The sequence below is a fragment of the Populus alba genome, chromosome 5 (assembly GCF_005239225.2).
Source record: "Populus alba chromosome 5, ASM523922v2, whole genome shotgun sequence".
Lineage (NCBI taxonomy): Eukaryota > Viridiplantae > Streptophyta > Magnoliopsida > Malpighiales > Salicaceae > Populus > Populus alba.
Window position 1 is genome coordinate 2,058,529 of NC_133288.1, and position 11,161 is coordinate 2,069,689.

General features: G+C 30.7%; 2 protein-coding genes across 2 annotated transcripts; both read left to right on the plus strand.

Annotated features, from left to right (window-relative positions):
* The first annotated feature begins 260 nt into the window (after positions 1-260).
* LOC118047646 (shikimate O-hydroxycinnamoyltransferase-like) lies at positions 261-2,388 on the plus strand. Its single transcript, XM_035056994.2, has 3 exons — positions 261-360; positions 529-945; positions 1,366-2,388. Exons 2-3 carry the CDS (start codon positions 529-531, stop codon positions 2,278-2,280), a joined length of 1,332 nt encoding a protein of 443 aa, XP_034912885.1. The 5' UTR covers positions 261-360; the 3' UTR covers positions 2,281-2,388.
* Positions 2,389-7,107: 4,719 nt separating this feature from the next.
* On the plus strand, positions 7,108-10,263 carry LOC118047647 (cullin-1-like). Its single transcript, XM_035056995.2, has 9 exons — positions 7,108-7,240; positions 7,948-8,085; positions 8,222-8,297; positions 8,691-8,864; positions 8,956-9,003; positions 9,088-9,294; positions 9,385-9,462; positions 9,577-9,660; positions 9,745-10,263. Exons 2-9 carry the CDS (start codon positions 7,952-7,954, stop codon positions 9,784-9,786), a joined length of 843 nt encoding a protein of 280 aa, XP_034912886.1. The 5' UTR covers positions 7,108-7,240; positions 7,948-7,951; the 3' UTR covers positions 9,787-10,263.
* Positions 10,264-11,161: the final 898 nt, after the last annotated feature.

Genomic DNA, 11,161 nt, shown 5'->3' on the forward strand with positions numbered 1-11,161 from the left:
GACCATCTTATATCCATAAAATATATAGTGATTCCCGAGTAGCTATTAATTAAGATTTGTATCCATGTGAAATTAAGATTTGTCGGAGAAGTAGCTAGAGAACACCTTGCATGACTTGCAATATTATATTTTGTCTGACACTTCAAATTCATAACTCCCACTTTCATTTTTTTTTTCCCTCTAAATTCTAAAACGTTAAAGAAAATATGTTAAGCTGTTTGTCTATAAATAGGATTCGTCTTCACCAACTGTGTACAAAAGCCCCTCTTTCCTCCTCCTCTGAGTGCGTGAGGGTGGGGACGAAGCTTTTTTTGCCCCCTAATTCTAAAAGTAATTTTATTCTCTGTATAGGGCCCCAAGGTATGACGAATCTCTCTCTCTCTCTCTCTCTCTCTCTCTCTCTCTCTCTCTCTCTCTCTCTCTCTCTCTATTTTTCTCTTTCAAGATAAGAACATGGAGTTGATTTTCAACAATTTAAACAACTTATATATATCAACAGGTCTTTAACAGGATTTTGTTGCTGTGCAGATGGTAAGAGTTGATATTCGAATAAAAGAGTCAACTATTGTACGTCCTGCCGAAGAGACACCAAAAAAAAGCCTATGGAGCTCAAATCTGGACCTCTTGGTGCCAATTGTACACGTCCCAACAATATACTTCTACAAGCCAGTTAATGATTCTTGCAGTTTTTTTAACCCTCAAGTGCTCAAGGAGGCTCTGAGCAAGGCTCTTGTGCCATTCTACCATATGGCAGGGAGGTTAGAGAAGGATGAAAATGGTAGAATGTCGATATTGTGCAACTCCAAAGGGGTTTTATTTGTCGAGGCTGAAACAAGCTCTACCACTGATGAACTGGGGGATTTTACTCCCCACTTTGAGATGCTGCAGTTCGTTCCAGAAGTTGATCGTTCAAACATATTTTCCTATCCTCTGCTACTGTTACAGGTAAGGTTTTTGATGCTGTCTTTGGATTTTATTCAAAAGTATTGAAATTATTTGTGTTGTGCGTGATTTTTTAGGGTTTATGCTAGATTTGAAATGAAAAGTAGCATATTATAAAATAATTTATTTGAATCACTCAGATCTTATTTGAACGTTGAGATAACAATAGATATATTAGTTTCCATATTTAATGTGTTTAATTACATTGTCTACGTACAATCATTGCATCTCCCATTCTTTGATAGGAAAACAAGTTTAATAAATTAATATGCATATATTACTATTTGCAATTTGACATCTTTTTAGAAGAAACAAAGTATTATTTTAGTTTTTTAAAAGAACTTTCTTTAAATTTGTATTGAGTTTTAGAAACTTAAAAGTGTTTTCTGCTTATGATTTACGTGCTGTGTATGTTGCTAACAGGCAACATTCTTCAAATGTGGAGGAGTATGTCTTGGAGTTGGCTTACACCATATCTTAGGAGATGGAACTTCTGCAATCCATTTTATCAACTCGTGGTCTGAAATAGCAAGAGGACTATCTCTTACCACCTCACCGTTCATTGACCGTACCTTGCTTGATGCTCGAGTTCCGCCTATCCCTGCTATGCATCACGTAGAATACGACCCCCCTCCTCCCCTGAACACCCATATCTCCGGTGACCAAACCCCAGAAATCCAATCAAATCCTAAACCCACTTGTGCAAAAATCCTAACAATCACATGTGATCAACTCCGAACCCTAAGAAACAAGTCTAGAAAAGACGTTGGTGATGGCACTATCAACTATAGCACCTTTGAAACCCTAGCAGCACATATTTGGCAATGCACCTGCAAGGCACGTGGAATCTCCAACGACCAAGCAACAAAACTACACATTCCAACAGATGGGCGATCAAGATTGAACCCACCATTGCCAGCCGGATACTGTGGCAATGTTCTTTTCACAACAGCAATTTTAGGTTTATCAGGCGAAATCCAATCAAAGCCATTGGTGGATACCATAGCAAAAATCCGTGGAGCATTGAAAAGAATGGACAATGAATATTTGAGATTAGCCATTGATTATTTGCAGGTCCAGACTGATTTAGAAGCTTTGAAGCGAGGGCCACACACATTTAGTAATCCAAACATCAATATTGTGAGTTGGATGACAATGCCGATATATGATGCTGATTTTGGTTGGGGTCGACCTTATTTTATGGGGCCCGCCATTGTTGGCTTCGAAGGCATGGCATACATTGCTCGATGCCCAAATAATGATGGGAGCTTAATGATATTTATTTGCCTAGAAAGCCATCACATGGAACTCTTCAAGAAGCTCTTTTACGATTTCTAATTCGCAAGTTCATGATTTATACGGTATAACTTCATTTGTTGTGTGTTTTTTTTCAACATCACACTTAATAATTTTATTTACATGTTGTTTGAAACTAATTTTATTGTAATCGAATTTAATTATAGTATTAAATTTGAATTTAATTAATAAATAAATTGAAATTAATTATATGTTTTGAAACACTAAATTTAATTTATCTTGTTTTTTATATTATCCTTGTCACCTTCACTGCTAACACCACAAATAACCCAAAATATCATATCCAAATATTTTTTTGTTCAAGGCCTTATTTTTTCAAGACTACGCAAGGCATAAAATCGAGGACAAACAATATGACAGGAAGAGAAAAGAAGAGTGTTTTGGTGACTGTGTAGTTGAGGTTTTAATAATGGTACATATTCAGCCTATAATGGTTTTATTCAGAGGTTGTTTGGAATTAATTCTATTGTAATTGACAAATAAATTGAATTTATATGTTTAAAATACTAAATTCAATTTTTTTTTATTACTCTTCTCACCTTTATCTTATTTCAATTCTCAGTCACTATTATCACCACAAATAACCTAAAAAATCAAATCCAAGTATTTATTTTTTGTATCTTGAAAATGAAAAAAACTAGTTTTTTAGTTTTTTTGATTTATATTGAGTTTGAAAAATGTGTTTTCTTTTATGATTACAGCAGTGGCGGAGGTACATTGGAGATTAAGGGGGCAATTGCCTCTTTAATTTTTTTTGAATTGTTTTTGAAAAAATTGATATTGATTTAATTATTTTGAATTAATTAAAAATTATATTATTTCTAATTGAATTGGTTACGGTATGAAATTAAATTTTTTCATGAGATAAACAAGCAAATATTTCAATTGTTGTCAATGAGTAAATATTTGATAGTTGCAAAATTAAAGATTGGTTTAAAAAAAAGAAAAAAACTATTTATTTTATTTTTAAAAATGATCTATCATGATAAATTTAAACTATCAATGATAATCCATATTCATGTATTATTTACAGCACGCTACATGGTAATGGAGTGTAAAATGAGTTTTGATGAATTAATATGTTTTTTATTATGAAAATTTAAAGAGAATAATTATAATGTAACTTTTTTTATTTTAAAAGTATTTTTAAATTAATTTTGTTTTAAATAAATTAATATATTTGTTTTGAATTGATTTTTAATATATATTTATATAATATAATATTTATTTATTAATATGTACTCTCATTTTAAATACTCTGGCTCCGCCACGACTAACAGGCAACCTTCTTTAAATGTGGAGGAGTATGTCTTGGAGTTGGCTTACACCATATCTTAGGAGATGGAACTTCTGCAATCTATTTTATGAACTCGTGGTCCGAAATAGCTAGAGGACTATCTCTTACCAGCCCACTGTTCATTGATCATACCTTACTTGATGCTCAAGCTCCGCCTATCCCCGCTATACATCATGTTGTAACTCATTTTTGAATATACCTCACAAATAAAATAAAATAATTAAATAATTAAATACAAATATGAAATCCTTTAAACTAGTATAGTATCGTTTTATTATAATATTCAGCAGCCTGAATTGCGTATGATCTGCAATCCAACTCTCCTGAGTGTGACAATGAAGTCAGTTAAATGGTTTAACTTGTCTATATAAACTTCTCTACTTGCATTCTACCGAGTAATTTGTGTTTGTATTTGTGGTGTGCCGCGGAGATAAAGTTGAACCGTATTTTTATTTTTTTAAATAATACTTTTTAGTTTTTTTTATATGTTTGTTAAAAATTTTAAAAAATATTATTTTAATATATTTTTAAATAGTATTACTTTAAAAAATACGCTAAACCACAAATCTAAACACTCTGATGTTAATGTGGCAGGGATCTTAGATCCCAAAACTTTACTGAGAGGATATGGTCAAGACAAATCTCCCTAGATTACATGCTGGGGGTCTTCCCAGCACAAAACTTTTCTGTAGAATGTTATATAAAAATGGTTTAAGTTGTTTATATAAAAATTTTCTAAGTAGTTAAATGGTTTTTTATTCAATTAAATGATAATATAAATAAATACACATTAATTATTTAAATAAAAAAATATTATGCAATATGTTATCTGCAAATAAATTTTTTCCCCTCTTCAAAACAAAGTTTATATATACAAAATATTAAAAAAAATTATAAAAGATTATAGATGAATAAGAATTTTTTTTTCAAAAATTATATATATAACTAAAAAATAATTGTTATTTAAAAGAAGCTTTCAAAACAAAATAAAAAAGAGAAGAATTATTAATCTAAATACAAATAAAATAAAAAATATTGAAATAAAAAAATATTAATTAAAAAACCAGAAAAAACCAGGCGCTTTTGTATCAAGCTAGCTTGTCTGGCTCATTTTTTCAAGGCTCATGCCTGGACTTGTGTTGAAAAATGAAGCGACTGGGCCCTTATTGTTTTTGCTGCATTTGGGGTAGGGTGACTTGAAAAAAAATATTCTGATGATTGGAAAATTGGGCTTCAAACTTTTTTTCTTTCAAAACACCTGTTTTTGTAACTAATTTAAAAGAGGTTTTTTTAAACAAAATAAAATAGAGAAGAGATATTAATCTAAATATAAATAAAGTAAAAAGCATTAATTAAAAAATAGAAAAAAACTAGGTGTTGTTGGGCCTGACTAACCTGACTAGCCCATTTCTTCAAGGCTCGTGCCTAGACTTGCCCTAAAAGGATTGGTCGATTGGGTCTTTATTTTTTTTTTTTTGCTTCATTTAGGGCAGGTGGCTTGAATAAAAACCTAGAAAACATTAAAAACTATGATAAACTTATCTTGGGAAAAAAAAAAACCACCCCAAAAACTAAAATAAACCAGAAACCAAAATTCAAATTGAGCTTGTATATGTATTTTCAAAGACTTTTAGGGCAAAAAAATACTTAATATAAATTCTCATCATCAATTGGAACCATTTGACACAAATATTGACTGTTTTGATGACCTAAATCGGTATCAACGATATTTTTCTTTTACTACTTCTGTAATTCGACTACCTTTTTCTCTCATCTGTCTAGTCAGGGACTAAAAAATAATAAAAATAAGTTTTTGTACAAAAATTAAACTTGAAAAATATTGAGGTACTGAATTGTATAATTTGTGTTATTTTTAAAGTTTGGGGATCAAAGTGTATTTGTTGTTGAAACTTATGGCATGCCATCCGTGTTTGACACCTTTTTCATTATAGTCCCTCTTCTTTCAACCCCACCTTTTCCTAAAAAATTACAATCAATTGGCCTTTAATTAGAATTAAATCATCAAGAAAAAAACTTTAAGGACCAAAATAAAATTTTAACAAATGCATAGTGCAGAACAATTCTATTCATAGTAATTTGTGTGTGCATAAACAATAATTGCCTCTATAGTAAAAAAATTCACGCATTTTAAGTTATAGTATAATATGTCATTTAAATATTTCAACTTCAAGTCAAAGACACAGAGAGGAAGTTGTTTGTAGTATTCATTACAAATATGTATGGTACTATGATATAAAGTATTTGTAAAAAAATAATTTTACTTCAAAATGCATTAAATAATTTTTTTTAGATTTTTTATTTATTTCTAACATCAAGACATTAAAATTATAAAAAAGCAAAAAACACATTAATTTAATATTTTTTTCAAATGAGATGCACTTTTAAAACACATATAAAAATAAAAGATAAAACACTTTCAAATACTCATAATATTTTAGTGCCACTTTTCACCAAACAACTTAGCATTTACAACCATAGTTATAAAACTTGATTTTGCTTGATTTGTCAATCTAGTAATTTATTAACCCAAGATATGGTTTACATCAAGTTTTACTAAATTTATATATATATATATATATATATATATATATATATAATTAAAATAACATTGTTTAGAAAAATATTTAAAACAACATCATTTCATATTTTTATTTTTTAAATCATAATTTATAAATTAATCTACGGTTTAAACCATTTATTCCTCAATTTGAATCATGTATGTCTGGTATTGTGATGTAAAATAGTTTTTTAAAATAGTTTTTGCTTGAAAATACATCAAATATTTTTTTTTAGATTTTTTTATTTATTTTTTGATATCAACACATTAAAATTATAAAAAAAACACTAAAAAAATATCAATTTACTATTTGTCTTTCTTTTCAAATAAAATGCACTTTTAAAACACACACAAAAATAAAAATTACCACATTTCTAAACACATATTATATTTTAGTGCAATTTTTCACTAAGCAACTTAGCCTTTACTATCATAATTATAAAAAATTGACTTTGTCTGACTTGCCAATCTAGTAATTCATTGACCCAAAATGTGGTTTACATCAAGTTTTATTTGAATTGTATTTTTTTATATATATATAATTAAATTAACATTGTTTAAAAATTTATTTAAAATAAAATCATTTTATATTTTTATTTTTTAAATTATAATTTATAAATTAATTTACATATTAAACCACTTAATTCTCAATCTGAATCTTGAATCAAATGAATTCATTTAAGTAGTTTTTTACAACTATGGCTATCATTATTTATGCTTTATTGAATTTTATTTAAATTAATTCAAATTATTTTTAAAATTATTTTGTATATGAAAAAATATCAAATTAACATGTTTTTTTTAATATAATTTTAATATAATAATATTAAAAATTAAAAAAAAATTATTTTAATATATTTTTAAATATTTTTAAAAAGTATAACAATTATTACATAAGAAACAACAGCCTATGGTCTATGGACCTATGTCCTATCAACTTTCACTGCAAGGTGGCTTCTCCTTACAAGTATATGCAAGCCCCACCTTCCCCTTCAACTTCCCCTGCAAGCTGCTTTCCCTATAAGTATAATGCAAACCCCACTTTTTTCTTCACTTCCTCTCTCTCTGCTGCATTTGATTCTTGTTTCACTCTTTTGCTTAACCAGGTAGTTCTTGAACGTATTTTAATTGTTTTTGGCCATTGATCACGTGGGTTTTAGTGAATATTATTACAATTACAATTTGTAATTTTGATGGTCAAAAGGTGCAAAATTTGTGATGGGGTTTTGCGTGCAACGTAGGAAAAGAAATTAGTTTCTAATTTGTAATCTCTTAAGATTTCCAACCAGCTTGATAGTGTTTCTTTCTGTGTTGGGGCATGTGGGGTGATGTAAATTTCCTTGCTTTGAGTATTTTTTTTGCGATTTTTCTGTCTGGCTGTGAATGTCCAATTTTTAATCTCTCCAAACATGCTTGACACTGCTGGTTGTATGTTTTTTGGTATATGGGGTCACCTAAAGTTTCATGCTTTATGGATATTGATTGAATCTTGAATTAGTTCTGGAATGTGTGCTTGTATACTGTCTCCTATGGCAGTAGTCTCTTGATATTTTTCACTACACGTGTACTCCTTTTTCAGGTCTTAATTAGAGCAGGACCTTGGATGTAGTTTGTTTGGTATAAAGTTTAATTGTCAACGCCAGAAACTTTCTAGTCTGTTCAAAGGGTTTTGGATGCTATTGTAGACTTTAGAAATTCTATTTTTAAAAGGAAAATGAGAAATAGTCGGATGAGTGCAATACAGATATGCATGCTATCTCTTTCTTTGATTTTGAACTGCGATCATTACAATTTTAAATGTTTTCGACTGCAGCTAAATGAAGATGGATGCTGACATGATGTTGAATGAGAAGCTAAAGAAGATAGATGATATAATTACGAAGAAGAAGATGATTATGGATGGACACCCTGTGATTCCATTTACACCTGCGGAAAAAATGATTGCTTATGAGTATCCTGCAATATGGTTTACTTACATGTCGAAGTTTGATATCTTGATTTTTTTTTTCTACTTGACGAGATAAATCAATATTCCTGAATGTGATTTTAGTTGCCGAGAATTGGCATATCCTTAACACTTGTGATAGGTGTGTATACAATTTGTGCACAAGGAAGGTTTATGAGGAGTATACGAACTGTTTAAGTGAGATAATTCAAGAAAGGGTGAGATTTCTACCATATATAATCAATAATTCTGTCAGTTTCTTCGCTTCTGCATAATTTCACTGGTAGAATTGGCTCTCAAGTATCTTTAATGTGTTGGCTAAGAATGTCAAAGTATGAGAAACTCTCACTAGGACATGCTCTCTTGTTTATAACTTATTGCATAGGATAATTTTGCAAGATGCTTTACTCATGATTATGCATACCCAATTTTGTTTTCTCTTGCTATCTAGCTTAGTCTAGATTGGTGGTCTTTGTAATTTACAAAAGTGGAGAAATGAGACGTGGCAGTTGAGAAGGGTTTCAATTTCTTTTGCTTTCATCTTTGTCAAAGTGCAATGAATATAATAATGAACACATCCCGTTGTTTTCCATCCTTGCATGCTCTTTCAGGTACTTCCAGTGTTAATGGACAAACATGGTACAGAACTTTTAACAGAAATCACGCGATTATGGCTGGAGCATAAGGAATTGTCAAAAACCTTTGCAGACCTGGATAATTTCTACATCCGTAGGAAAAGACATCCATCACCTGCTGACTCCATGAGATGTTACTTCTGCAATTTGGTAAGTAACTACATGAAGTAGTTTAGTTCTTATTCTTGCTTCTGTTCTCTTACACAATTTGGCTGAGCATCATATCCAATCTTATTTTCAGGTCTGTGATGAGCTATTCAGTAAATTGCAGGAAGCAATGATGAGGCTGGTCAGTTAGCATTCACTGGTTGTTTCATAATGGGTTGTCTTCTTTCTGAGGTTGGTTTAACCCTGCATATGACTTTACGGGCAGATCATTCAAGAGCGTGAAGGGGGGCAGATTGATCGGAACCTACTAAAGAGGGTACTTGATTTCTTTTTAGAGGTTGGAGGGAATGGAACCACCGACTATTATGAAAAACTGGAGCAGATAATGCTAGCAGAAGCTGCTGCTTACTACTCTCAGCTATCTTTGGAGTGGTGGTTTTGGGGTGATTCCTTCTCCAATTACCTGCGTAAGGTCAGTAATGCTTGAAACTTTGGCATCCCAAAGAAGTCAATTCTATGTTTATGTAACAACCTATAATTCGTTCTCCTTCTATTTTCTCAGGTTGATCGGTGCTTGAACCAGGAGGAAGCCAGAGCAGAGTTCTACCTATCCCAGACCACCAAAACAAAATTACTGGATGTACAGTCTCAGTCTCGTAACATCATGAATTGCACATAGGATGGCAAAAGGAAAACGCTTCTCAGGAGTTCGGTAAACTGTTTTGATCCTACACTGATTTGGTTTTTGTTGCAGGTGATGAAATATGTTTTGCTGGAAAGAAATGCAAAGAAGTGGGCTCAGAAGCAAAACGCCGAGGGGATGGAAGCTGAAGATCAGGTATTCTTCAATTTACATGATAAGTTCATGATAACTAAGATAATTGAAATTGTCTCTAAACATCAGTTAACCAATTTCATGCAGGAGCTGTTATCCAAATATGCTACCTTGAAGCTTGAACAGTAGGACAGCTCTGCTGCCATTGTTGCCAGCTTCGCATGAGTGATGCCTGCGCCTTGGAACCTTACAAAGGAATCCGAAATCCACAGCTGGTGGCATTTCAGGGTGTATATATATGACTATGAAATCCTTTAAACTAGTATAGTATCATTTTGTTATAATATTCACAGCATGAATCGCATATGATCTGCAATCCATCTCTCCTAAGTTTGACAGTGAAGTTAACTTGCCTATGTATGATATTTGAAGCAATACTTCATGAGCTGCTTTCTACTGAGTTAAAGCGGATCCGAGATCCCAAAATTTCACTGATAGCATATCATTAAGAGAAGTCCCTAGCTTACTTTCTGGGAGTTTTTCCTAGCACAAAATCTCTGTTGAATGTTTTATGATTATCTGGAAGGAAGGACTCTGGCAGGCGGCCTCTGGTTAGGCTAAGCAAGCTCGCTAGGGGTTTCTAAGGGGGGAATGAGGGTGCCGGTCGAATTAAATCATCATTTTGACTCGGGCGGTAATCCGTTGTTTAATAAATATATATTAAATTATTTTAATGAAGTATTTAAAAGGGTGATAATAATTGTTTTTTTTATAGAAATATATTAAAATGCTTTTTTAAATTTATTACTGATATCGATATAATATATAAAACAATAAACATTAATTACACACAGCTAGCCCGGGCCATCGTAAGGGAGGGGCCCACGAACATTCAACCTCATCCGTGGAGTTCACACGGCTGCCGTAATGTAGCAGGCATGCATCTGGAGACCAATTTCACAAGCTTCCTCATGGGAAGTGTTTTTTCAGTAGGAAAGTTTGTTTTTTTTGTTTTTTTTTTTAAATAATTTTTTTAATTATTTATTTTTTATTTATAAATGGTTTTGATGTGTTTATATAAAAAAATAATTTTTTTAAAAAAAAATATTATTTTAATATATTAAAAAAAAACATGTTAAAAAGCAATTATTATTATTCTTTCAAATATCCCAATTCAATAAAAGAAATTCTTTTCATTATTTTAAAATCTAATATATTAAAATAAAAAACATTTGAAAATGATTTTTAATAAAAAAATAATTTAACAGATTAGAATTGTCTTTTTTTATTCAACTATTAAATATATTTTTTATTTAACTTGATCTCAACCGATATTACATATATGTTCTTAAAAACATACTATATATATATTGACATGTTCCAGCAGTCCACTTGCGCAATCCACTTCACTGGTAAAAACAAGATATCTTTTTGTTAACATGTAGCCATATACTTTTTCAAATCGTAATTTTATTCCGTTCAATTATATTTTTCAAGTTTGTATTTAAGATTTAAAAAATAAATTGATTTAACTTATATTTTTTTATTTGTATTTGAGATTTGA